The sequence below is a fragment of the Phocoena phocoena genome, chromosome 20, assembly GCF_963924675.1.
Source record: "Phocoena phocoena chromosome 20, mPhoPho1.1, whole genome shotgun sequence".
Taxonomy (NCBI): domain Eukaryota; kingdom Metazoa; phylum Chordata; class Mammalia; order Artiodactyla; family Phocoenidae; genus Phocoena; species Phocoena phocoena.
In genome coordinates this window covers 22991512-23015789 of record NC_089238.1, presented here as the reverse complement: position 1 = coordinate 23015789, position 24278 = coordinate 22991512, and the positions used below count along the sequence as shown (strand labels likewise).

Here is a 24278-nt window from a genome sequence, read left to right as displayed (position 1 = left end):
ATATATATATATTTATATACAAACACATCTTTCACAAGTGGGAAAACATTCTAGGATAAATTCCTAGAGGTGAAATTTCTGGATCAAGGATGTATTCCCTTCCCAACCCCAGTAAAGTCTGTTGAGTCATAATTTACTTACAGTGAAATACACAAATCCTAAGTGGACAGTTCTATAATTTTTGACAGATGAATGTAACAGTGTAGCACACAGCCCTATGAAGACATGGAACAGGAAAAGTTTGCTCCAGGCTATGACGGAGTAATGGGCACTGGATTTACCCAACCACCTTAAAAAACTAAAAACTGAGTGGAAAAAACACAGGAAACAATATTTTTCAGACAATGGACAACAGGCAACACAAGACAGTGTTCCCTGAGAGATGGGGACCAAATGAAGGGAGCCCTAGGATGGCCCCAGCTTTCTGCCTCATGAGAGATTCCAGGCCACAGTGCAGGGAGCGGTTCCCAAACAGAGCCTTCGCAGACAAGGCCTCTGTGGACATGTGTGGACATTTATTTTTCTTAGGGAAACACCTAGCTAGAAGTGGAATTACTGGGTCACTAAGTAGATGTATGTTTGACTTTGTAAGAAGCCACCAGTCTTCCGAAGTGATTGCATCACCCCCGAGATTTTGGTTAGTCCATGCCTTCAGCATTTGGTATTGTCAATCTTCTTCAGTTTAGTCACTCTAGTGACATCTCAGTGCTTTTAATTCGCATTCCTTTCAGTCACTGATGATGTTGGGCATCTTCCCATGTGCTCATTGGCCATTTGTATATCTTCTTTTGTGAAGTGTCTGTTCAAGTCTTTCCCATTTAAAAACAAAATTTTTTTTATTGGCGTATAGTTGCTTTACACTGCTGTGTCAGTTTCTGCTGCAGAGCAAAGTGAATCAGCCATATGTATACACACATCCCCTCATTTTTGAATTTCCTTCCCATTTATGTTGCCACAGAGCACCAAGTAGAGTTCCCTGTGCTATACAATAGGTTGTCATTAGTTATCTATTTTATACATAATAGTGTATATATGTCAATCTCAATCTCCATCTCCCAATTCATCCCACCTCTGTTTTTTAATTGGGTTGTTTGTCTTATTAACTTTTGAAGTTCTTTATATACTCTTGTTAAAAGACTTTTATGAGATTTATGTTCTGAATATGTTTTCTCCCAGCATGTGGTTTGTCTTTTAATTTCCTAATCGTGTCCTTTTAGAAGGCAGAAGCTCTTAATTTTGATGTGGTTCAATTTATCAATTTTTTTTGTTTTAAGATTTGTGCCTTTTTGTCCTAAGAAATATTTACATCATAACTCGCAAAGATTTTTCTCTTATGTTTTTCCTCTAGAAGATTTATCATTTTAGCTCTTAAATTTAGGTCTATGATCCACCCCAAATTTTGCATATGTGTAAGGCAGGAGTTGAAGTTCATTTGTTTCCCCATATGAATACCCAGGTGTTGCAGCACCATTTGTTGAAGAGACTTTCCTTTCCTGCTGGATTGCTTTAGCATGCTTGTCAAAAATTATTTTGTCAATACAGATGTGCCAAAGATACGTGTGTGTGTGGTCTCTTTTATGCCAAAGTGATAAATGTATGTGGTTCTATTTCTGGACTCTATTCTGTTCTTTATTTTTTGTCTCTCCTTAAAGTAATACAATACTGTCTTGATTACTGTAGTTTTTTTTTTCTTTTTAAATATTTATTTATTTAGTTAGTTGCACCAGGTCTCAGTTGTGGTGGGCAGGCTCCTTAGGTGCGACTCACCGGCTCCTTATTTGTGGCATGTGGGCTCCTTAGTTGTGGCATGGGAACTCTTAGTTGCGGCATACATGTGGGATCTAGTTCCCTGACCAGGGATCGAACCTGGGTCCCTGCACTGGGAGTGTGGAGTCTTATCCACTGCGCCACCAGTGAAGTCCCAGTTACTGCAGTTTTAAAGTTGGCATGTGTATACTTAATGTTGACCGTGCCAAAGTGCTCTCCCAAAAAAATGGTACAGACTTATACTCCTATCAACAGTGTATCACTGTTACTTCTCCCACTCTTATCAGCATAAGCATCATCAACCTTATAAACCATGAGACCACGTCTTACTCACTGCTGGTTCCCCATCACCAAGCGCTGTGCCTGACACACAGCTACTCAGCCAGTGCTAGATGCATGGCAGGCGTTGTTAGCATTTCTATGACTGTTGCCAACGCTTATTAGGCTGCCCTGGTAGGTAACAAAGATGAGATGATCAAGCTAAATTCCAGGCAAATGATTCTGAAAGCACAAAAGATTATGTCATTAGGATTAGGGTGGAGTAATAACAACAACCAAAATAATAGCAAAATCTTACACAGTGTTTCTGCACAAGAAACACTTGTTGTCATGTCTCAGTTGTCACCCATGCATTCCAAGAAGTTAGAGGACAGGATAAGGAAGAAAAGGGACGCAGGGCAGGTTTCTCCTAAGGAAAGTTCCCAGAAGCTGCCACATGACACTATTTATGATGTCCCATTAAATTTATGGCCACACATAGCTGCAAGGGAGCCTGGGGAATGTAGGTTTGACTTCTCCAGGTCTTCTTGACTTCTCAGATTTGGTTTTCTGTCATGTACAACCAAAAGAATCCTAACATATACACTCTAACTCCTGGAGTGGGGCTCTGTCACTCAAAGTGTACCATGATGCTGACTCAAACGACTGGGAGCATTTTGTTTTAAAGTTTTAAGGTGGAAATTGCAAATAGCAGCTTACTTTAACCATAAAGGGAAAAAGGTCCACAAAGTTCCTTTTGGGAGAGGACACAACTCCATGTAAATACCAGTTCCTAACTGGTGCCAGCAGGTCAAGATAGACCTGCACCAAAAACAAATGTCCAGTTTCACTAGAGTTGTAAAAGTGTTTTTTTTTTATTGGACCTACCTCATAAGGAGTCTAGTGTAACTGGACCCAATGCATTTTTATTTCAGAAACTGTGACAAAAAAAATTACCACTGACAGAAAAAATAACCTGTGTACTTTGTCTAGCAGAATATGTTCAGAAGTATTGGGAAAGAGTCCTCACTTCCTCTACGTGTCATTTTCACATTGTATCTAGCATTCCAAGGGTATATTTTTCCCTTCAGTTTAAACATTTATTGAACATGTATCATATCAGCACTGCTCTAAAGATTAATCAGATTATCACAGAAAGTGGTCAACAAATGAAGCTATTTGCATGAGATATGCTAATTCCCCCCCACACACATACATTTTCCCATTCAGTGCTCATAGTTGTTCTATTACCCCATGAATAGGTATGATTAGCTCCATTTTGCAAGTGGCAACACTGAGGCTCAGTGACCTCTTAGCTGGTAAGTGCTAGAGCCAAGGTGTGCACAATGATTTGCCCAGCTCTGGCTCTGCCTCAGGAGTGAAGGACCTGGAGGTTCATGGAAAACACCCACTCCTGAGCATGTTCCACAACAAGCCTTAAAACACAAGCGTGAGGGAGGGGAATACCCTCTCTATGTATGGATGTATTAAGTGGCATTATTTTAAAAAACCAGGAACTGTATATAATCTAAATGCTTAAGTGTGCAGTTAGCAAGATGACTATTTATCCATAGCATTGATGAAGTAGCCAACCAAACTGCTCATCAGGCACTTTGATTAGCATGTTCTAATGTTGAAGGGGGAAAAAAAAAAGGATCTAAACACACACATACATCTCAACCATATAAAAATACTCTCAGGAAAAGGACAGTAAGGAATGTTAGGGGAATTCCTTGGCGGTCTAGTGGTTAGGACTCCACATTTTCACTGCCAAGGGCCTGGGCTCGATCCCTGGTCAAGGTTGGGGAACTAGGATCCTGCAAACCATGTGGCGCACCCCCAAAAAAGGAATGTAGGCTTGATTAATTCTGGTTAGAGAATTACAGGGGATTTTAAAATTTCTTCCTTGACTTTTATTTTCTAGTTTTTCCACATGAACATCTTTACTCTGATAATCAGAATACTTTTTGTTTTACACTGTGATTTAATGTACACTTTTGTGCTCTGACCTAAGCATCACTAGGATTCTTGATGTTTTTACAGTTTTGAAATTTAATATCTTCAAAAGGACTTCAAGGTTATGCATTCAGAGCAAAGCAGACGAAACTGGGGAGGAGATTAAAAAAAAAAAACAGGGGGAAGGGTGAGCTGTGACAAAGCGAGAGAGAGGCATGGACATATATACACTACCAAACGTAAGGTAGATAGCTAGTGGGAAGCAGCCGCATAGCACAGGGAGATCAGCTCGGTGCTCTGTGACCACCTGGAGGGGTGGGATAGGGAGGGTGGGAGGGAGGGAGACGCAAGAGGGAAGAGATATGGGAACATATGTATATGTATAACTGATTCAGTTTGTTATAAAGCAGAAACTAACACACCATTGTAAAGCAATTATACCACAATAAAGATGTTAAAAAAAACCAGAAAAACATGAGAGTCAGCCCTTCATATCTGTGAATTGAACCAACCTCAAATCAAAAAATATTTTTTTCAGAAAATTCCAAAAAGCAAAAGTTGAATTAGCCACACACCAGCCACTATATACATTGTATTTACAACTATTCATGTAGCATTTACATTGTATTCGGTATTATAAGTGATGTAGAGATGATTTAAAGTATATGGGAGAATATGTGTGAGTTATATGCAAATACTGTACCATTTTATATAAGGGATTTGAGTATCCTCAGGTTTTGGTATCCTGGGAGATCCTGGGACCAATCCCCCATGGATACTAAGGGACGACTCTATATCTTCTAATTTTTTTAGTGACAGATTCTTTTTTTAAATTGTAGTTGATTTACAATATTATATTACTTTCAGGCATACAGCATAGTGGCTCAGTATTTTAATAGATTATACTCCATTAAAAGTTACTGCAAAATAATGGCTATAGTTCCCTCTGCTGTACAATATATCCCTGTGCTTATCTATTTTATATATAGTAGTTTGTATCTTTTAATCCCATACTCCTATCATGTCCTTTCCCCTTTCCCTCTCCCCACTAGTAACCAGTAGCTTGTTTTCTATACGATACTGTTTTGCTATACACATTCATTTTTTAGATTTCACATATAAGTGATGCAATACACAATTTGTCTTTCTCTGACTTACTTCATTTTGTATGATATTCTCTAGGTCCATCCACATTGCTGCAAATGGCATTATTTCATTCTTTTTTATGGCTGTATTCCATTGTGTGTGTGTATGTATGTATATATACAACATCTTCTTAAGCCAATCTTCTGATGATGGGCACTTGGATTGTTTCCATGTCTTGGCTATTGTAAACAGTGCTGCAATGAACATTGGAATGCATGTATCTTTGTGAATGAGTGTTTTCATTTTTTCCAGATATATACCCAAGAGTGGGATTGTTGGATCATATGGTAGTTTTATTTTTAGTTTTTGAGGAACCTCCATACTGTCTCCATAGTGGCTGTATCAATTTACATTCCCACCAATAGTGTAGCAGGGTTCCCTTTTCCCTGCACCCTCTCCAGCATTTGTTATTTGTAGACTTTTTGATGATAGCCATTCTGACCAGTGTGAGGTGATATTTTTTTTCTTTCTTTCTCTAATAATTAGCGACATCAAGCATCTTTTCATGTGCCTGTTAGCCATCTGTTACATCTTCTTTGGAAAAATGTCTATTCAGGTTTTCTGCCCATTTTTTGATTGGCTTTTTTTTTTTTTTTTAACCTTGAACTGTACGAGCTGATTTTGGATATTAACCCCTTGTCAGTCAGGTCATTTACAAATATTTTCTCCCAGTCCGTATGTTCTTTTCATTTTGCAAATGGTTTCCTTTGCTGTGCAAAAACTTTGAAGTCTAATTAAGGCCAATTTGTTTATTTTTGCTTTTATTTCTTTGGCCTTGAGAGAGAGATCCAAAGAAATATTGCTACGATTTATGTCAAAGAATGTACTGCTGGGCTTCCCTGGTGGCGCAGTGGTTGAGAGTCCGCCTGCCGATGCAGGGGACACGGGTTCGTGTCCCGGTCCAGGAAGATGCCACATGCCACGGAGCAGCTGGGCCCGTGAGCCATGGCCGCTGGGCCTGCACGTCCGGAGCCTGTGCTCCGCAACAGGAGAGGCCACAACAGTGAGAGGCCCGCGTAACGAAAAAAAAAAAAAAATGTACTGCCTACATTCTCTTCTAGGAGTTTTATGGTTTTGGGTCTTCCATTTAGGGTTTATTTTTGTAGGTGGCGTGAGGGAAGAAATGTTCTAATCACTGTTTTACATGTAGCTCTCCAGTTTTCCCTGCACCACTTATTGAAGTGACTGTCTTCTCTCCATTGTACATTCTTGCCCCTATGCCATAGATTGATTGACCATAGGTGTGGGGGTGCCTCTTATTTTTTCACGTGGGAGAATGAAATAGGAAACTCTAACTGACGTGTCCTCTTAAGGAAGAGAGTTGGGTGGGTGTCTGGCAGTGAGTTTCATCTTTCTTTTTCTTGAGGGGTCTCCTGGCTCAGTGGCAGGATGAAGCTCAAAAGCAAGATATATGGAAGACCTCAGAAGGCATTGTGGAAAGAGTAGAGGTAGGTAGAGGCGCCCCCAACTAGGGAGAGAACAGCATCAGCCCCTCCCTCCTTTGCGTCACCCACATACTTCTTTTAAGCCCAGCCCTGTTGGGTGGATGGGATTTGAGCACTGAACCATCTGGTGGCCATTCCATCTGTAGGCTTTTTGAGGACAGTGACCACATCTTATTAGCTTCTGATTCCCCATTCCCTAGACGTCTGTGGCTTATGCTTTCAAATCAAACATTTGAAAGCTTTCTAGGTGTGTTTACAGCAAACACTATACCAAAAATAGTCTAGAATAATTACTGTATTTCCCCATCCTTGCCTATTTAATAAAATCTTTGTAGAATAAACTACACTAAGTTTGCTCCCCAGACAAGGAGATGCACATGTCCCTGTGTGTGTGTGTGTATGTGTGTGTACAGTGTGTGTGTGCAGAGCATCTTCAGTCCCCTTGGTTATCAACCAGTAATGACTTTCAACCTGCCTTGAACACACCACCTCCTTCCCCAGCCCCTCTCTAAAGAGCCACCTGTGGTTAAATGAGGTTTGTGGGTGTGGCACCACCTCCAGCCCCCATTTCTGTGGGGAGCAGCTTCTCCTCCAATGGCCCTGATGGGTCTGGCGATTCTAGACCCTCCTCTACCACCGCTCATGCACAGGGCCAGCCGAAGGACTCCTCTATTCTCAAGGGCCACAGTGACTGTTCAGAGAAGGGCATGTGGACCAAGGCAGAGCCCTTCCGTGGGATTTTTCGATGCAGAAGTGGACAGATGGACAGGCAGGCTTTGCACTTAACAGTGCACATCAAAACTAAAGTCAGCATCCCTCCAGGATTTCAATAAATTCCTCTTACATGGCACAATAAATTCTCTTCTGCTGAAGCTACTTTGAGTAGGTTTCCATGTCTTCCTCCTGAAAGAATCCTACTTTTTAAAAAATATATTTTCCAAATTTTCTATAATCAAGACAGACGTTTCTGTTTTAAGTGAAAAATAAAGTTCTGAATCCCAGAACCACACTTTAACATTGACGTGGATCTGGGAAAGGCTAGGGAAATGAATGAAATCGCTTGTATAGGCAGCTCCCCTTTCCCCACTGGCCTCAGGACTGCTTCTCTGGCTCTCCCTGCCTGCCTGCCCTCCCCTGCCCCCTGTGAAGAAGCTGCTAGTTCCTGTTTCACTCCCACTAGAAAATCAAGGTCTGTTTTCATTTGAACAACGTTCTAAAGAATCGGTGAAGTTTCCCCACCTCAAGCAACAAAAAGCAGCCCACAGTCCTTGGAGTTGACACCTAAGAAGAAATGGAAACTGAAAAGCTGTGACTTAGGAACGTAAGAATGAACATAAGAGTGAAGATATACAATTAGTGATGTCCGCTTGATATTTAGATTTAAACTACAAAGCAAGTTAAACACAGTCACCATTTTGGACATATATTTTATTGTTCAGAAATTTCCACCAGAGCTTATCATGAAGTACCTTTGTCAGGAGATGCCTACGAGAATCCAGAATGGCAAACAGGGACAGGCAGGCCTGTCAGCTCTTCCTGCAAATCCACAAACATGGGGACAACCAGTCTGGCCTCAAGGTGCAAGGTGATGGACCAACAAGGTATAGCCCAGCATCCCCACAGGCAGATCTAGATGAACAGCAGAAAACTTCACAGGTGTGGATTTAAAGTGCGACCTCAAATGACAAACGACTTACTCTGGTGGTGCCCAAACAAGACATCACAATCTGCAGAAAATCAAATCTATCATGATCAGCGTTCCTACCTGAATGAAGTTAACCTCCTAAACCAGCTGACCTTATTAAGTTTTTACTCATTTATTTTAAAACCAAACCAAGTGTATATGACATCTTTTTAAAAAAATCATGTAAACATTGCAAAGTTTTTAGGGGTTATTTATAATCTGAAGAGATTTATAAAAAAAACTACTGGGCTTGTTAAAACTACAAATACTAACCCTACCCCACCCCCCATGAAAAAAGCAATTGTTACAAAAATATAAAAAATATACTAGCTTCTACTATTTAACCTTTCCACCAGAAATCTCACAACTCTGGGACACATCCTGGTTTTTATACCATCAACAAGCACAAGTGCAATTTTCTCAAATTTTTAAGGAAGAAAAAGTCCCCAAACATTCCCTTTGTTACTTGAGGTTGTGGCTACTTTCTTCATAGGGACTGTAATGCTAGTGGTAAGGACTCAGTTTGAAGTTTCCTATTGCATCCCCTGCATGGACCCGGCATGGGAATTATAGCACAGGAGGCTGCTTTCAAAGCTCACTCCTTTAGCCTTTTCAGATTTCTCTCCAGTCCCTTCAATTCCACTTTGGGACTTGCTGGATCCCCAGACTCCTGAGCTGGCCTTGGCTTCCCTAACCGCCCACCAGGGAAGGCCCACAGTAGGAAAAGAGGGCGTAAGCCTGCTGCCACCCGTAGTGCCCACTTTCTGGGGGCACAGGTTGGGCCCTGCACCCAGGTTTGCTCATACCAGGGAAACTGTGCACTTGGTGGATGATCCCCCAACTCCCCCCCCCGCCCCCGAGAGATGACTGATGCTACAGGACAGTCTGCAGAGTCTGGGAGGGGAGCCAGAAGATGTGGAGGCAAAACACTTTGCATATAAGGTAAAATACTTCTATTAACTTTGAATCGGATCACATGTACACAGCAGCCACGCTACCAGGCACTTTGACCAATTAAGAGCTAGGAAATGGACCAAATTCCGCTTGAAACAACTCAACAAACACTATGGGAAGGGGGTGTGGTTTACCTGTCTTCATGTCCTTAAGGATACCCCTCCCTCACTAGGACATTTTCAGTGTTTCCTTGCCCTACTATCACCTAAAGGCTCACTCAAGCCCTTGGATGAGACTGCTTGTTTGTTGGGTAACAGTGGGATGGATCCACACACCACCAGGTAGAATCCCTCTACGTGACTGGGATATTGCTGGGCTGAACCCTGTGCCCCTGGAGTCCAGGGAGATCCCTGGACGGGCGTCCCAGCCTAAGCGTGCCCAAGAGAACCCTTCACCCAAAGCCCTCGTGTGTGCAGAGTCCTCACTACCTGCTGTGTGCTCCCACGTGGAGGCCCGGTTCAAATTGGAGCCTGGCTCACACCCACTCCTCCCCTGCAGGACCCTCTGACCTTGGCCATAGTCCCCGGTGCCCGCCACCACCTAGTCTGGCATGCGGTCCAGCCCCATGCGCTGCTGCCCTTACCATTCTTGTCTGAGAGCAGGCTGTCTGCCTCCAGGTCAGAAGGGCGGGCCGTCTCGGAGCCTCCAATGGACTCTAGGCTCTCCTGTTTGAAGGACTAGATTTTCATACCGCTAAAGGTTTTATTTCACAGATCATGGTGGTGAGTTTGCGATTTCCAGTCCTCACCATGGTTAAGTTATACATTTCCCGACACCTTGTTTCTCCAGATCTGAAACAGCTCACCCAACACACCCTGGTTGTTTCAACCCCAAAAGACTTTTCCAAAAGCAACAACAACAGATTCAGAGAACACCACCACATACGCTGAGCAAGTCCCCTCTACTTTGGTTGCATCAAAAAACAGGGCTTCTGAGACAACCCCAATTCACATTTGCTCAGAAGAGAGGTGCTCCCAACATCAAGGCACAAAGAGAGAAGTCTCCTGGGGCAAAATGACGATGAAAGCGACCAGTAGCCTTCGTAAGGCCTGAGGCGGAGTCGCTGGGGGGGCGAATCCAGTCTGGGCTGGGTGGGCATCAGGAGGAAGGCTGAGGGCCAGGTCTCCCTCTGGGGCCTGAGGAGTCCTCACGCGTACTTCTCCAGGAACTTTATGTGAAAGTCCTTCACCTTCTGTAGAACCGTCTTTAGCTTCTCCACCGGAGGAAGAATGGTCATTCTGTCAGGAAAGAGAACAGCGTCAGTCGGAGACAAGTGGCTCTGGAAAAGGGGAGAGAAGTGAACCTGGCAGGTCACTCCTCCACCTGCAGCTGCAGAGACCAGGTGGTGCGGGCAAGTTGTGTGGGGAGGGACAGGCCTGTCTTGTCCACTGCGATGGCTCCAGGCCCTGGACAGCACCTGGCACTTGTTGAGTTGAACCACTTTCTCCCACCATTCACACATTTTTTTACCCAACTCGTATATGTGAACAAAAGCAATAAGCTGGTGGCAGCATCTCAGCTCACTAACACATCCACCCATAATCACAGAAGGTCTGCCCAACACTCTGACAGGTGCATAGAACTTTCTCGAGCGCATGACTCTTGGTATTTCCTATGGCTACAGAGCGAGACTCCATTCCTGCTAGACAGGCCTTTTCCATCTCCACCATCTGTCTCACATTGAGAACCTCCAGTCATAACTTTCCTCCACAGGAAGTCCCACATTGCCATGGTAACTAACTCCTCCCTCCAATACTGTCAGCCTGCTTCCCAGCCTTAAGGGCAGCCCTCGAGAAGTAACCACTTCTTGAATGAGCTGTGAATTGCCAAGGTGAACCCAACAAGGGTGGAAAGGCCATCCACACCACCCACACATGTTTGTCCACTGCGGGGGGGCGGGCCCTACCCATGACCTTCACTGCCTCAAGACTTAGCCTCAGGTGCTAAGCCCATGACATTTCTTTTTTTAGCATCTGCTGCAGGAAACATCTGAGAGTGCCGTGCATGGAGAGGGTGCTGTTTGGAACAGAACTGGCCTCAGCAGAAGACCAGGCTGAGCTGCTCCGGCTCGCCCAGCAGAGTCACATGCCTGTGAAAGGAGGCACAGCAATTCCACCATGTCTCAGAGGCAACATCTCAGCAGGCTTTTGGTGCAATGGACAAGCTATTGAGCTCCTGGATGCTGTATGATACCATCACAGAGTTGAAAAGGGACAGGGGAAGGACAAGAAAACATAGCACGGGAACACTGCAGATGGCATATGATAGATGGGGGCAGTGGAGGGGAGACAGAGCAGTCAAGGAGATGACCTTGGCGTCGCCCAGAGTCTTCCTTAGTCCCTGGTACAGGGTCTCAGCTATCTCTGCAGCAGGACAGAATGGGAGTGGGATGGGGGGACAGGGGCTCCACATCCCAGTCTCTGTAGGTGCCTTGATGTTAAGAAGCCCAAGTTTCCCAAGACAAACCCGGGACCAGCCCGCTGGTGCAGAGGAAGTGGTACCTGAAGTGGTAGGTGCCTTCCCTCTGCCCAAAGCCACTGCCGGGCACAACACAGATGCCCGTCTCCTCCAGGAGCTTCATGCAGTAGAACATGTCGGGGGCCATCTTATGGGCCTGTGGGAGTGGGACAGAACTTAGGATTCATTCCTGGTTTCGCACTGTACAAACATTACAATCTCAAAGCCAAATACACTTGAGATGGCAGGTTCTTGCCCATGGCAGGGCCCTTCTGCCCTCCCCTCCTGTGAGAACCAAGGCAGGATGCTGGGTGCTGTAAGCAGCTGGGGCCAGGAACAAAGAACCCAAAGGCCACTGTGGGACAGCCATGGGCTGCGGGGCTTCTGCTCTCCAGTGGGGAGTGCCAGGCTGTTGCCTGTGTACCCTACCCCCACGGAGCAGCTCCACAAGCATTGGCCATGTTCTATACGCCAAGCCAGGGCCCTGAGGTCTCTGCCCAGGGGGCCTCAAGGAACAAGCCTCTCAGGGGCCCTACTGTTGGTGCTTCTCACACTTCGGTTTGCACAACCAGGCCACCTGTTAAATAGGTTCTCAGGCTCCAACGCCCGAAATTCTGATTCAATCGGCTGAGGGGTGGGGCCAGATTTTGAATGTTTAGCAAGGTATCGAGGAGGTAAGCAGGTATAAGGACACTTTCAGAGATACGGCTCTGGCCCTTGATCCTCAAACCAGGGTCTGTGGCACCACCTGAGAGCTTACTAGAAATGCAGAATCTTGGGCCCCTCCAAAGATTTCTTGAACCAGTATCGGCATTTTTAACAGGACCCCAGGTGATCCATGTACACACTCAAGTTTGAGAAGCGCTGCTCTAGAGTACTGAGGCCAGGTGAAAGAGACTGCTCTTGATGCTTCCCCAGCATCTGTTCAGTTTTTTTTGTTTTTTTTTTTTCGGTACGCGGGCCTCTCACTGTCGTGGCCTCTCCTGTTGCGGAGCACAGGCAACGGATGCGCAGGCTCAGCAGCCATGGCTCACGGGCCCAGCCGCTCCGCGGCACGTGGGATCTTCCCGGACCGGGGCACTAACCCGTGTTCCCTGAATCGGCAGGCGGACTCTCAACCACTGCGCCACCAGGGAAGCCCTCTGTCCAGTTTTAAATGCATCATATCACACGTGGGCACCTGCCTTCAGCACACCGCTCACCTGGGGCCGGCCTCACACCTGCGGCATCAACGCAGCATGCTGCAGGGCTGGGTCTCTGAGAGCCCGTCATCTTTACACACTAAGTACCATCTGACCAACGGATACACAAAGTTCAGAGCCTCTAGGGCCAACACTTTAGCTCCCCATGGCAAGAAGCAGTCCCATGTGAACCCAGTGAGAGAGCCAGCCCTGACCTGGCACCCCTGACCTGAGCTGCCTCCATGGCTTTGGCAGGGATGAAGATTCGAGGAAAGGCGTACATGGCCCCCTGCAAGGGGTTGCAGTGAATTCCTGGGACTTGGTTAAACAAGTCTTCTGTCAGCTTAGCTTTTCTGGCCAGATTACCCAAGACGGACTCTTTCTCCTGATGAGACACAGAAAGCACAGGAGTTAGCATCTCTGGACATCATGGCTCAAGACCCTGGAAACTATCCCTTCAAACTGGGGCGTCAGGGCAGACTGGTGAAGGTGAGCTTGCGTGTGCATAAGCACAGCAAATGGGGGAGGTGGGCGAGACACATGTCCCTCTGCAGGAACTTCTTCCATAGACGCTCAGCCCATGAGGCTGCCATGTGCCCTGGGGCAGGAGCACACGGGCCACAGGTAGGTCCTAGGTAGCCTGTGTCATGGGTTCTACTCTTTTTTTGTGGTACGCGGGCCTCTCACTGTTGTGGCCTCTCCCGTTGCGGAGCACAGGCTCCGGACGCCCAGGTTCCACGGCATGTGGGATCTTCCCAGACCGGGGCACGAACCCGTGTCCCCTGCATCGGCAGGCGGACTCTCAACCACTGCGCCACCAGGGAAGCCCATGGGTTCTACTCTTGTACCAGGATGTCATTCCTGAAAATGAGAAAAACCAGTCCCTGCCCATTGGTCTGAATGAACTTGGGCCTGGATGGAACACCCTAGAACATGCTTCTAGGAGACAGCCCCACCACTTCATTTTGGGGAGTCACCCTTCCCCCAATCCATGTGGTGTGTTTGGGGCACGTGATCCAGGCAAAGCACATCAGTGACAGTCTCAGAGCTGGACATGTGTCCAAAAGCTGGAGCAAGCAGTCCAGCTCTTCTGCAAGTACTACTGGAATATGTGGGTGAAGAGCTGTGGCCTGCGGATGAGCGGATCAGCAAAACGTAGCATGTACACACAGTGGAATGTCACTCAGCCTTAAACAGGAGGCACAGTCCAACACATGCCACAACAGGGATAAACCCTGAGGACATCATGCTAATTGAAATAAAGTCACAAGAAGACGAACGCTGTATATGAGGTACCTAGAGTAGTCATATTCACAGAGAGTAGAATAGAGGTCACCAGGGGCTGGGGGGAGGGGGAAATGAGGAGTTATTGTTTAATGGGTACAGAGCTTCAGTCTGGGATGATGAAAAGTTCCTGGAGATGGACGGTGGTAATGGTTGCACAACAGTTTGAGTGTACTTCATGCATTAAACTGTTCAGTTAAAAATGATCAAAATGGTAAGTTGCATGTTCTGTGTATCTTACCACAATTTTTAAAAAAGGTTGTGAATCTAGAACAGCTGGGAACTGACTTCTTGGTTATATGACCAATAAATTCCATTTCTGTTTAAACTACTTAGAGTTGGGTTTTTCTCACTTGCAGTTAAAAAGGTTTGACTGCGTCACTTCAAGCTGCAAGGACAGCCTGCAGCTGTGTCTTAAGCCACAGGCAGGCCCGTGGCCTAGAATCAATGCCATGCTCATCCATCTCCCCCTTTTAGTTTAGTAACAGAATCATTCCCCTCCCACTCCCACCCAGGGTGTTCTCAGGACACAAGGCCATTCCCTCTGGGCGCCTGCCCATCCGTGGTCCTCACAGGCGAGAAAGAGGAAGGGGTGCACCCCGCCCCCCCGACATGCAACAGTCCTCTCACTTCAAATACAGCCCAGCTGCATCCTGAGACTTAACCTCATTGGGGTGAGTCAGGCGCCACGTGGAACCACAAGCACCCCCGGGAGGCCATCTAGACAGAGGCTGGCCATTGAGACAATACATGGTGAACACTGGCCGCAGCAGTGATGCAGACATGCCATGGGACAAGCTGACTCACCCTGCTGAACTGCTCGAAGGATTCCTCTCCTGGCACCGGGGGGTTCACAACGATGTCCATGGCAGCCTGCCCAGACACTGGTGGGCACAGACGCACGGAGAGCAGCTTTACCAGCTGGCCCTTGATCTCAGGGTGCAGGTTGATCACCTCCATGTAGCCTCCTCTGTAGCCACACCTAAAAGGTTGAAGACAGGGAGAGGACCCACCAATCACAGAGAGACCTCTACTAAGTGCATCCAGCTGGCCAGAATCTTCTGTAAACATCCCCATGCCCAACACTGAGTTTCCAGGTGTGGCCGAGTTCTTGCCAGTGGAAAGTGAAAGGGAGTGATATGTGTAAATTCCGCATCACTTCCTTAAAAGCATGCTCTCTCCTTCCTCTCTCCCTTTCCCCACTTCCTGAGAAATGCACACGCCAGAGCAGCAGCCTCAGTGCCCCATGTTGAGAAAACAGAGCCAGCCCACCAGCCCACCTCTGAATGACCTCACGGGGCAGAGCCAGTCCTGGACTCCCCCTACCTTTGGGCTGTTATCACAGAGACACACTTCCATCTTGTTTGAGCCACTGTATTTTGGGGCCTTTTGGTTAGAGCAGCTTAGCCTGACTCTTAACTTATACGCTAGCCCTGCTCCAAAGGGGCAGGTGATTCAGGCTGGGCACCCCCTGCACAGGTTCGAGGGGTGGGCATGTGAGCAGTAGCCTGAGGATTTGGCTAGAACTTTCTGATGCCTGAAAACAAAGCCAACGCAAAGGAGAGCAAAGCAGGGAATTCCCTGGCGGTCCAGTGGTTAGGACTTGGCACTTCCACCGCCGAGGGCCAGGGTTCAATTCCCGGTAGGGGAACTAAGACCCCACAAGCCACGCAGTGTGGTCAAAAAAAAAAAAAAAAGGAAAGCAGAGCTGAGAAAGAAAACAAGACAAGTCCAGAAAGCAGAAAGAGATCTGGTGACACTTTTAAGCCCCCTGATTAAACTTTACTCTTTGACTTTTTAAATTTTATTTATTTTTTATTTTTTTTTGGCTGTGTTGGGTGTTTGTTGCTGTGTGCGGGCTTTCTCTAGCTGCGGTGAGCAGGGGCTACTCTTCGTTGCGATGCACGGGCTTCTCATTGCGGTGGCTTCTCTTGTTGCGGAGCACGGGTTCTAGGTGCGCGGGCTTCAGTAGTGTGGCTCGCGAGCTCTAGAGCGCAGGCTCAGTAGTTGTGGCGCACGGGCTTAGTTGTTCTGCAGCATGTGGGATCTTCCCAGACCAGGGCTCAACCCCGTGTCCCCTGCACTGGCAGGTGGATTCTTAAACACTGCACCACCAGGGAAGTCCACTCCTTGACTTTTTTTTTTTTTGCGGTACGCGGGCCTCTCACTGCTGTGGCCTCTCCCGTTGCGGAGCACAGGCTCCAGATGCGCAGGCTCAGCGGCCATGGCTCACAGGCCCAGCTGCTGCGCAGCATGTGGGATCTTCCCGGACCGGGGCACGAACCCGTGTCCCATGCATCGGCAGGCGGACTCTCAACCACTGCGCCACCAGGGAAGCCCTCCTTGACTTTTTACTGATAAAGATTAAAAAAAATTTTTTTTAAGATTATTTATTTATTTTTGGCTCCGTCAGGTCTTAGTTGCGGCACGTGGGATATTCGTTGAGGCGTGTGGGATCTTTCATTGTGGCGCATGGGCTTCTCTCTAGTTGTGGCGTGTGGGTTTTCTCTCTAGTTGTGGCGCGTGGGCTCTGTAGTTTGTGGTACGTGGGCTCTAGTTGAGGCGCGCAAACTCAGTAGTTGTGGCGCGTGGGCTTAGTTGCCCCATGGCATGTGGGATCTTAGTTCCCTGGCTAGGAATCAAACCCACGTCCCCTGCATTGTAAGGCGGATTCTTTATTTTACTTTATTTTTTAATTTTATTTTTGGCTGTGTTGGGTCTTCATTGCTGCACGCGGGCTTTCTTTAGTTGCGGTGAGGGGGGGCTACTCTTCACTGCAGTGTGTGGGCTTCTCATTGTGGTGGCTTCTCTTGCTGTGGAGCACAGGTTCTAGGTGTGTGGGCTTCAGTATTGTGGCTCGAGGTCTCTAGAGCACAGGCTCAGTAGTTGTGGCGTACAGGCTTAGTTGCTCCGCGGCATGTGGGATCTTCCCCGACCAGGGAATCGAACCCACGTTCCCTGCACTGGCATGTGGATTCTTAACCACTGTACCACCAGGCAAGTCCCTGTAAGGCAGATTCTTTACCACTGGACCACCAGGGAAGTGCCCTGATGTGGATTTTTAAAAAAGCCTCTTTGATGTAGGCCAGTTCAACTTGAGTTTCTGTTACGTATTTCCAAAAGGATCCTGACTGATATACAGTCAAATCTCATGAAAATAAGCTGAGATCATACAGTCAAAAACAAAACCAAAAACCTTTCAGAACGAAATTAGCTCCATCAGCCATACTTTCTGGACTGTGATTGCTAACATTCAGACTAAAAAGCACAGAAACGCAGGCACCAGCTCCTGCCTTCCTCTGTATGTGTACCACACCCACACAACCTCAGAGCACCTGATATGATGAGACACTCGATAAAACACTTTTGGGATCAGGCTGCAGAATGAACTGGCAGAGACAGATCCCCATGTGATCCCTCAACTCGCTTTTCCAATGCAGGAAGATAAATTCTGGCATCTCGGAAATGTTTCCTGTAACAAAGTTGAAAGAAGAAACTTTCTGCTTTATTCTCTGCTGATGAGCAGAATATCAAATTGGGCAAATCAGTCTGATCCTAGGTAATCAGGACCTGAGGGCAACAGGATACCACCTCAGGTTACCAACATAAAGGGTATTACCATTAAAACAGTCATCAGTAACACAGATGGAAAGATGGGTGGGTATGTGACAAACACACTTGAGTTTGAAAAATGAGTTAATGGAGAACGTATTTGTTTAGGAAAAGAGCTACACAACACATGAAAGCCTAGCAAGGAGACAGCATCACTACTGGGGTAGACCAGAAAGACCAGCATAGATCAACCCCTGCCCACATCAAATATAGCCAAGAACAGTTGGGTGACCATCCCAAGGGGACAGCTCCCTTGACCTGGCTAAAATATTTCTTGAAGCTTCACAGTTACACTGGCCTCCAGACCCCCTCCTGACACCTGGCATAAAGCAGAACTCCCACAATGCTGGGGAATGAACGTCCTTCGCTGTAAATACACTGGCCTTTCCATCTCAGTCTAGTTTGTAGGTTCCTCCTCTCCTCCTCTAATTGCTGAGCAGGGAGGGCCTGGGCCCAGTCCTTGGACCTCTTCTCTATCTATACTCACCCCTGGTGAGACATCCAGGCTCAGAGATCTGTCTAACAACTCATACATTGACATCTCACAAACTTTAATCTCCAGCTGGATATCAGCCCTGAGCTGCAGACTCACACGTCCATCTCCATCTGGACATCCAATAGGCATCTGCAAATTCTACACATCCAAAACCAACTTCTAATTCTAACCCAAAACCTGCTTCACACACAGCAATCCTCATCTATTGATGGCAACTCTATCCTTCCTGCTGTTTGAACAAAAAACTTGGGAATCATCCTAGACTTCCCTCTCTCACACCCACCTTTTCCATCAAGCAACACCTGTCAACTCCACCTTCAAACATATCCAAGATCAAACATCTTCTCCCCACCTCTACCCTGGCCCACGATATCTCCCCTGGACCATAACAGCCTTCTGACTCGAATGCCCACTTCTGTCCCTACCCTCATCACACAGCAACCAGAGAATCTCGTAAAACATAAGTCAGGAGAAGTCACACCTCTGTGTAAACCCTCCAAGGGTTCCCATCTCACTCTGAGTAAAAGTAAAAAATAATCTAAGTAGCCCGGGTGATCTGGCCTCCTATGACTTTTTTTGGTCGCAACTTCTGCCACTTTCTCTCTCACTCCTTTCTATTCTCCTTGCCACTCCTCAAACAGCTGCTCCTTCCACCTCAGGGCCTTTGCACGTGCTGTTCCCTCTGTCTGGAATGCTCTTTCCTCAGACATCTGTGTAGCTCCCCACAACCCCTCCCTTGGGTCTTAACTCAAAAGCCAACTCCTCAGTGACCAGACCCCACCTCTCGGCCTTCCCATCTCTTCTCTAATTATTTTTGCCCACTTGACATGTGATATTCGTTTGTCTATTGCCTCTCTCTCCTCACTGAAGCATAACTCTGTGAGGCCAGGGATGGCTGTGGTTTGCTCACCGCTATAACCTCAGTGCCGAGATCAGTACTGGACTCATAGCAGGTGCTCAATAAATATTAGCTGAATGAATGAATACAGGATTGAAGCTGACTCTGGCCCCAGAGGTCACACAGTGCTAAGGAAGGGTGCATACAGAGCTCCTGCACACAGAGCTTGCCCTACTGGCCTGACAGCATTTGTCCACTCAACCTGCCCTCCCTGGCCCTCAGAGTTCAGTCAATGTCAGAGCAACAGTGACATGGCTGGCAGAAAACACTAGCGTTGGAAGCTGCTGTGAGGTCCTGTTTTCATTTTCATCACAGCCTTATTTTACACGAGCCCTTGCACAAGGTCTGTCCTCACACCACCATGCTCCCTTTGGGGAGGTGTGGTCTGTCTCCTCCTGCTTCTTAGATCAGCAGAGTCGGTGGATAAGGGCAGCTGTCTCTGTCCAGCAGACTGAGGTGGGGCAGAGCGGAGAAGCACAGGGACCAAGCAGGCCCAGGGGCAGCGGGAGGGAGGTGGGGGCCCACATACTCGCCCATGTAGCCCTTGGAGGTGGAGTGGAAGGAGGCGAGCTCCACGTTGCTGGAGTACTCGGGCCCCATCTCGTAAAGCACCTTCTTAAAGGAGTGAAATCTGCAGTCTGGAGAGTACACGTTGTCCTGGTACACCTGCAGGAGGGGACGGGATGGAGACAGTCATCGCAAGTCCCCCAGAAGCCTGAGCCACCTAGGCGGCGGCTGAGGGAGGGCACAGGTGCTCCAGGCCAAACTGCAGCCAGGCAGCCTGCCGTGAAGCCCAGCCTCGGACACCACTGCCAAGCCAGACATGCTTGAGGGAACCTTACAGAAGAGCAAGGAGGGAAGGCCTCGGGATGGATGCCCAACTGGATTCTCCCACCCAGTCTCCAGATCTCCTTTCTGCCTCATGTGCCAGTGACGACATCAAGTATCCCACCTGCCCAAGCAGGTTTCCTCCCGGGGTGTGATGCTCACTTCCATCAATAAGATGAGTGGTGAAAGCAGTTCATGTACCTGTCCTGACCTCCGCACCTGAAGTGTTAACTGTGTACCCTCCACACGTCACGGCACTCACCCAGCTCTCTGTCCACCACTGCTGTCAGCGCCCACACTAGACCCAGCAGCGCCCACACTGGACCGAGCAGCCCCCACACTGGACCAAACAGCGCCCACACTGGACCCAGAAGCCCCCACACAGGACCAAACAGCACCCACACTGGAACCAGCAGCCCCCACACTGGAGCGAGCAGCACCTCCCTGTCCCCACACAGTCTAGCGCGCCGCAGGCAAGCGTCCCATCTGCCCTTGGAGATGAGCTTCCCATACCCAGTTTGGACATCAGGGAAACCGAGGCTCTCTGGAGTGCTGTGGGTCAGCAGGAGGGTCAAGCCAGCTGCACCTTCAACAAGCCAGGCAGAGCTTCCTCCTCCCCCACCCCTCCCTTCCCAGACCCTGAGGGAAGAGGTTTGTGCACCAGGTCACTCTGCTGTACATTCTCTCCTATAGAAATGAACATTTTAGGTCCATCTGCTATTAATCACGGCAACAATTTGGTGGGTAAGCTCTGTGTGTGGGGCGGGGCGGTGCGGGTGCTGAGAAGCAAAGAAATGAAGCTTGTGTGTTAGAAGCTACGACTAACTAGAAATCATGCAGCAATGAAGAAATGAAAACAGGATATGACGGGTCTTTCATTTCTTTCCTTGCAGGAAAAGAATGGGCATGCCTTGTCTCCAGAACTGGGGTTCAAGAAGCAGCAGCTGTGGGGGGTTAATTAAGACTCCCCTCCTCACAGGACATAGCATCAGGCCCACCTAGCACCCACTTTCCCTGCTTGAGAAAGAGGCCCTGAATTTGCCTCAGTGAACACCCCCCCCACCCCGCTCTCTGCAGGTTTGGGGGCACAGGGCAGAGACACTGCCCCATGCCCAGGCCTGGTCAGTTTGCATATTGCAACCACGGGGCCACAGTAATTGGCTCAGCAATGGGTGTTTGACCCAAGCTGCACCAGTGAGGCTCAATTCTGAGACTTTTGCTGGAACCACCAGGAAGAAATGCTCTCTTTCTAGACTGGGAAGATAGCAGGCCCGTGTGTGAGGCCAAGGCAGCAGGATGGAATGAAAGGAGGTGGAAGATGTGGTTTGAGTCCCTGGATCCAGTCCCACTCCTGAGACCCTACCACCTTTTTACTTTTCAAGTTTAAAGTAGTTTGGGTTCGATTTCTGAAACTTATAACCAAGATTCCAAACCAATGTTGGGATGATTTTTGGTCAGTCTCACAGGGTGTAACACTGAACATCCTCAACCTTGTTAGAATCTCTCTTCCAACACCTAGAAAATTCTCTCTGGCTATAGAAAAACCAGGCCTGGCTCCCTCTCCCAGAAGAGAAAGTGCACCCTCACCTCTGAGAGCCAAGGCTGCTCTTACCTCATCAGCCAGGAGAAAGAGCTTCTCTTCCCAGGCAAAGTGAATCACGTCTTCTATGCACTTTCTGCTCTGCACCTGACCTAAAAAGTCCCCAAACAAAAGCAGAAGGTAGGTTGTAATGCTGTTTAAATTGTCCCCAGGTAAGAACCCCAACCAGAATCGCTCAGGTATCTGTATTCCCCAGGACCCTGTGGGACCACCCTCCCTAGCTGCTGTGACTCGGGGGGTTCAGTCAACCTCCAGGGAGCCCTGATGGTCAGCCCCGTCCCTCTGACTCACTTAAGTTGGGTACGTGGAGGGAGCAGTGTTTCACACCCAACCTTCTTGCTATTCTTATTGGAGGTGTGTGTGTGTGTGTGGAGGGGGTATATTTGTATTAATCTGTGCTGGAGGGCAAGAAGGCATGACAACATCATAAAGAGCAGGAAAGTTAAACTGAAGGAGTTTAATCATTCAGCCCCACTCTCCTCCTCACCCCACAGCGGCAACATCAGGAGAACTGCACTGGCTACACCTTCTGCCCACACAAGCTCCGTGAGGCAGGGACAAGGTCTGTGGGCTCAGTGCTGACCCTCAAAGCCAGCACTCAGCAGGGCCCCGGTAAATGCTGTGGAATAAGCTCTAAATGAGATGAGCCTGCCTGCTAGCTCTGGCTTCTCCCGTCAGCAGCTACATGGGAGCTGCGCCCTCTGAGCATGCTTCCGGGTACCCGCAGTGTCCCTGCCAGGGTCTCCCTTCAGGGCTTGACTCAGCATTTCATCCATCTTAGAGAAATGAGTGCCAGCCAGCAGCAAAATATTCACCCATCAGTTCACAGGAAATACTGTGGGTTTAGGTGGGGAAAGGAACAAATGCAACAAGGTAGAAATGAACCTTTTCCCAATATTTCCTGAGGCCCACTGTAAGTGTGGCACTGGGTTGTCTGACGTGCTCACATAGCCTCTGGGAAAGCACTAGTCAGGCATGCTGACTTCTCACAAAAGGCTGTTTCTTTACTATACATAAATGTACATCTATGGATGTTACATATATGTATATATTTATGTGTGTATGTATGTGCACATGTGTTATTTATATATGCATCTATATCTTGATGCAAACCAGTATGTAGAGTATGTTACCTTCTTGTTAAAAATAACTATATTCTTGTCCATGTAAGAATAACAAGAATAAGTCTTAGAAAAAATATATAGATGTATCTTAGAAGAGTATGGTATGATTCAGCCAGGATTTCAGACTTAAACTGTCTAAGCAATGAACCAATTCCTTTCCTAAGGGACCAACCTGTCTCCTGCCAAGAAAGGGTCAACCGGGCTTCCTATGAAGCAAGCTCATGGCTCTGGGAATTAGGAAGGGTAGTAGCCCTGGATGCTACAAGGAACCAGCTGCTGTTCCCACAGACAGACAGGAGCTGCCTATCCAGGGGGCTGAGCCTGCCTATAAATGCTGCTGGTCTTCTCTCCCAGGGCTGCCATCCCACAAAGTGTATCCTGTTAGAATGCAAGCAAAGGTTTGAGCACCAAGCGCATCAAACCATGTGTACATACTGCCAGGGGGAGTGCTGAGAGAACTGAGTAAGGGCCAGGCCTCAGGAAGCCTGTAGCTCGGGAGAGGAAAGGAGACCTGCTGTGTGCAAATAATCCCTGTGATATGAGCGATGCAAACTGTAGGACAAGGACAGAGCTTACTTCTCTCCAGTCTTCGCCTGGGACGAAGGAGTCACTCAGAACATGACTGCTTAGCCAATGGATGGACAAACACACATGGTGGTACAGGAGGAGTCACATAGGCTCTAGAGGGGCAGGGCACAGCTGTGCCCAGCAGGGGGAGACATGAGCCCACTGCACAAAAGAGGTGGCTCTGCTGTAGGCCTCAAAGCTGGGGAGGGGTCTAACTGCCCCTTCCCAGAGGCCAGGCCAAAGGAATTTCCCACAAACTAATGGGGATACCTGTTGCTTGCACCAGCCCTGCATTCTGCCCTTTTTTGAGCAACAATGCTCAGCTGTCCCAGGGAGAACTCCCTCTCTTTAAACTCCAGCAAGGGACATGGGATACAGACCCAGCCAATCAGCCTCAGTGATTTAACTAGGTCAGGCACGGGCAGGTTGGCCAACGTGGGCCAATGAGAGTCTGGCCTGTGGCTTTGGCTGAAACTATAGGCAAGGCTCTCTGTGGAGGACGCTTAGGTCCTGGGCAATGACTGGAACTGCTGAAGGCCACTCCCAGGACAGATGCTTCCTGAGAAGGATTCCAACCCAGAGAAGAGCAGAGCTGGGAAATGGCGTGGGGTTCCTATGACAATGACGCTGATTCAGGTGTGCTGCTTTACCCTGGACGTCACAGATCCACTCCCTTCAAGTCTTAAGATGAGTTTCTGTCTTGAATCCCAAAGAGCCCTGTTAGCCACTTATATCCCAGTCCATTTTGATACCTTTTAGCCAAAGTGGTCACAGTGTGTGGTTCAGGCAAGATACGTGGTTACCACAGGTAGGTTTCTATTTTCCATCCCCCATCTTCCAATAGCTGATTTTCACCCATTAAGACCCCAGAGAGGGAATTCCCTGATGGTCCAATGGTTAGGACTCAGTGATTTCACTCTCAGGGCCCAGGTTCAATCCCTGGTCGGAGAGCTAAGATCCCACAAGCTGTGCAGCATGGCCAAAAAACCCCAAAAAACTGCTTATATTAACATATACTCAC

The 24278-nt window shown here is 47.8% G+C and overlaps 1 protein-coding gene across 2 annotated transcripts in view; it reads right to left on the bottom strand.

Annotated features, from left to right (window-relative positions):
- Nucleotides 1–9721: 9721 nt before the first annotated feature.
- Nucleotides 9722–24278, bottom strand: part of GPT2 (glutamic--pyruvic transaminase 2) — a 32501-nt gene continuing 17944 nt past the window's right edge. Inside the window, exons 6-11 of one of the 2 annotated variants that reach the window (XM_065898857.1) lie at nt 21579–21658; nt 19668–19804; nt 14940–15114; nt 13078–13233; nt 11712–11824; nt 9722–10448 (exon numbers count right to left, since the gene is read on the bottom strand). In XM_065898857.1, coding sequence (XP_065754929.1) covers nt 10358–10448; nt 11712–11824; nt 13078–13233; nt 14940–15114; nt 19668–19804; nt 21579–21658 — 752 coding nt within the window. In that variant the 3' untranslated portion in view covers nt 9722–10357. Of the gene's footprint in view, nt 10449–11711; nt 11825–13068; nt 13234–14939; nt 15115–19667; nt 19805–21578; nt 21659–24278 lie in introns of both variants that reach the window. The other variant, XM_065898858.1, reaches the window with a different exon arrangement.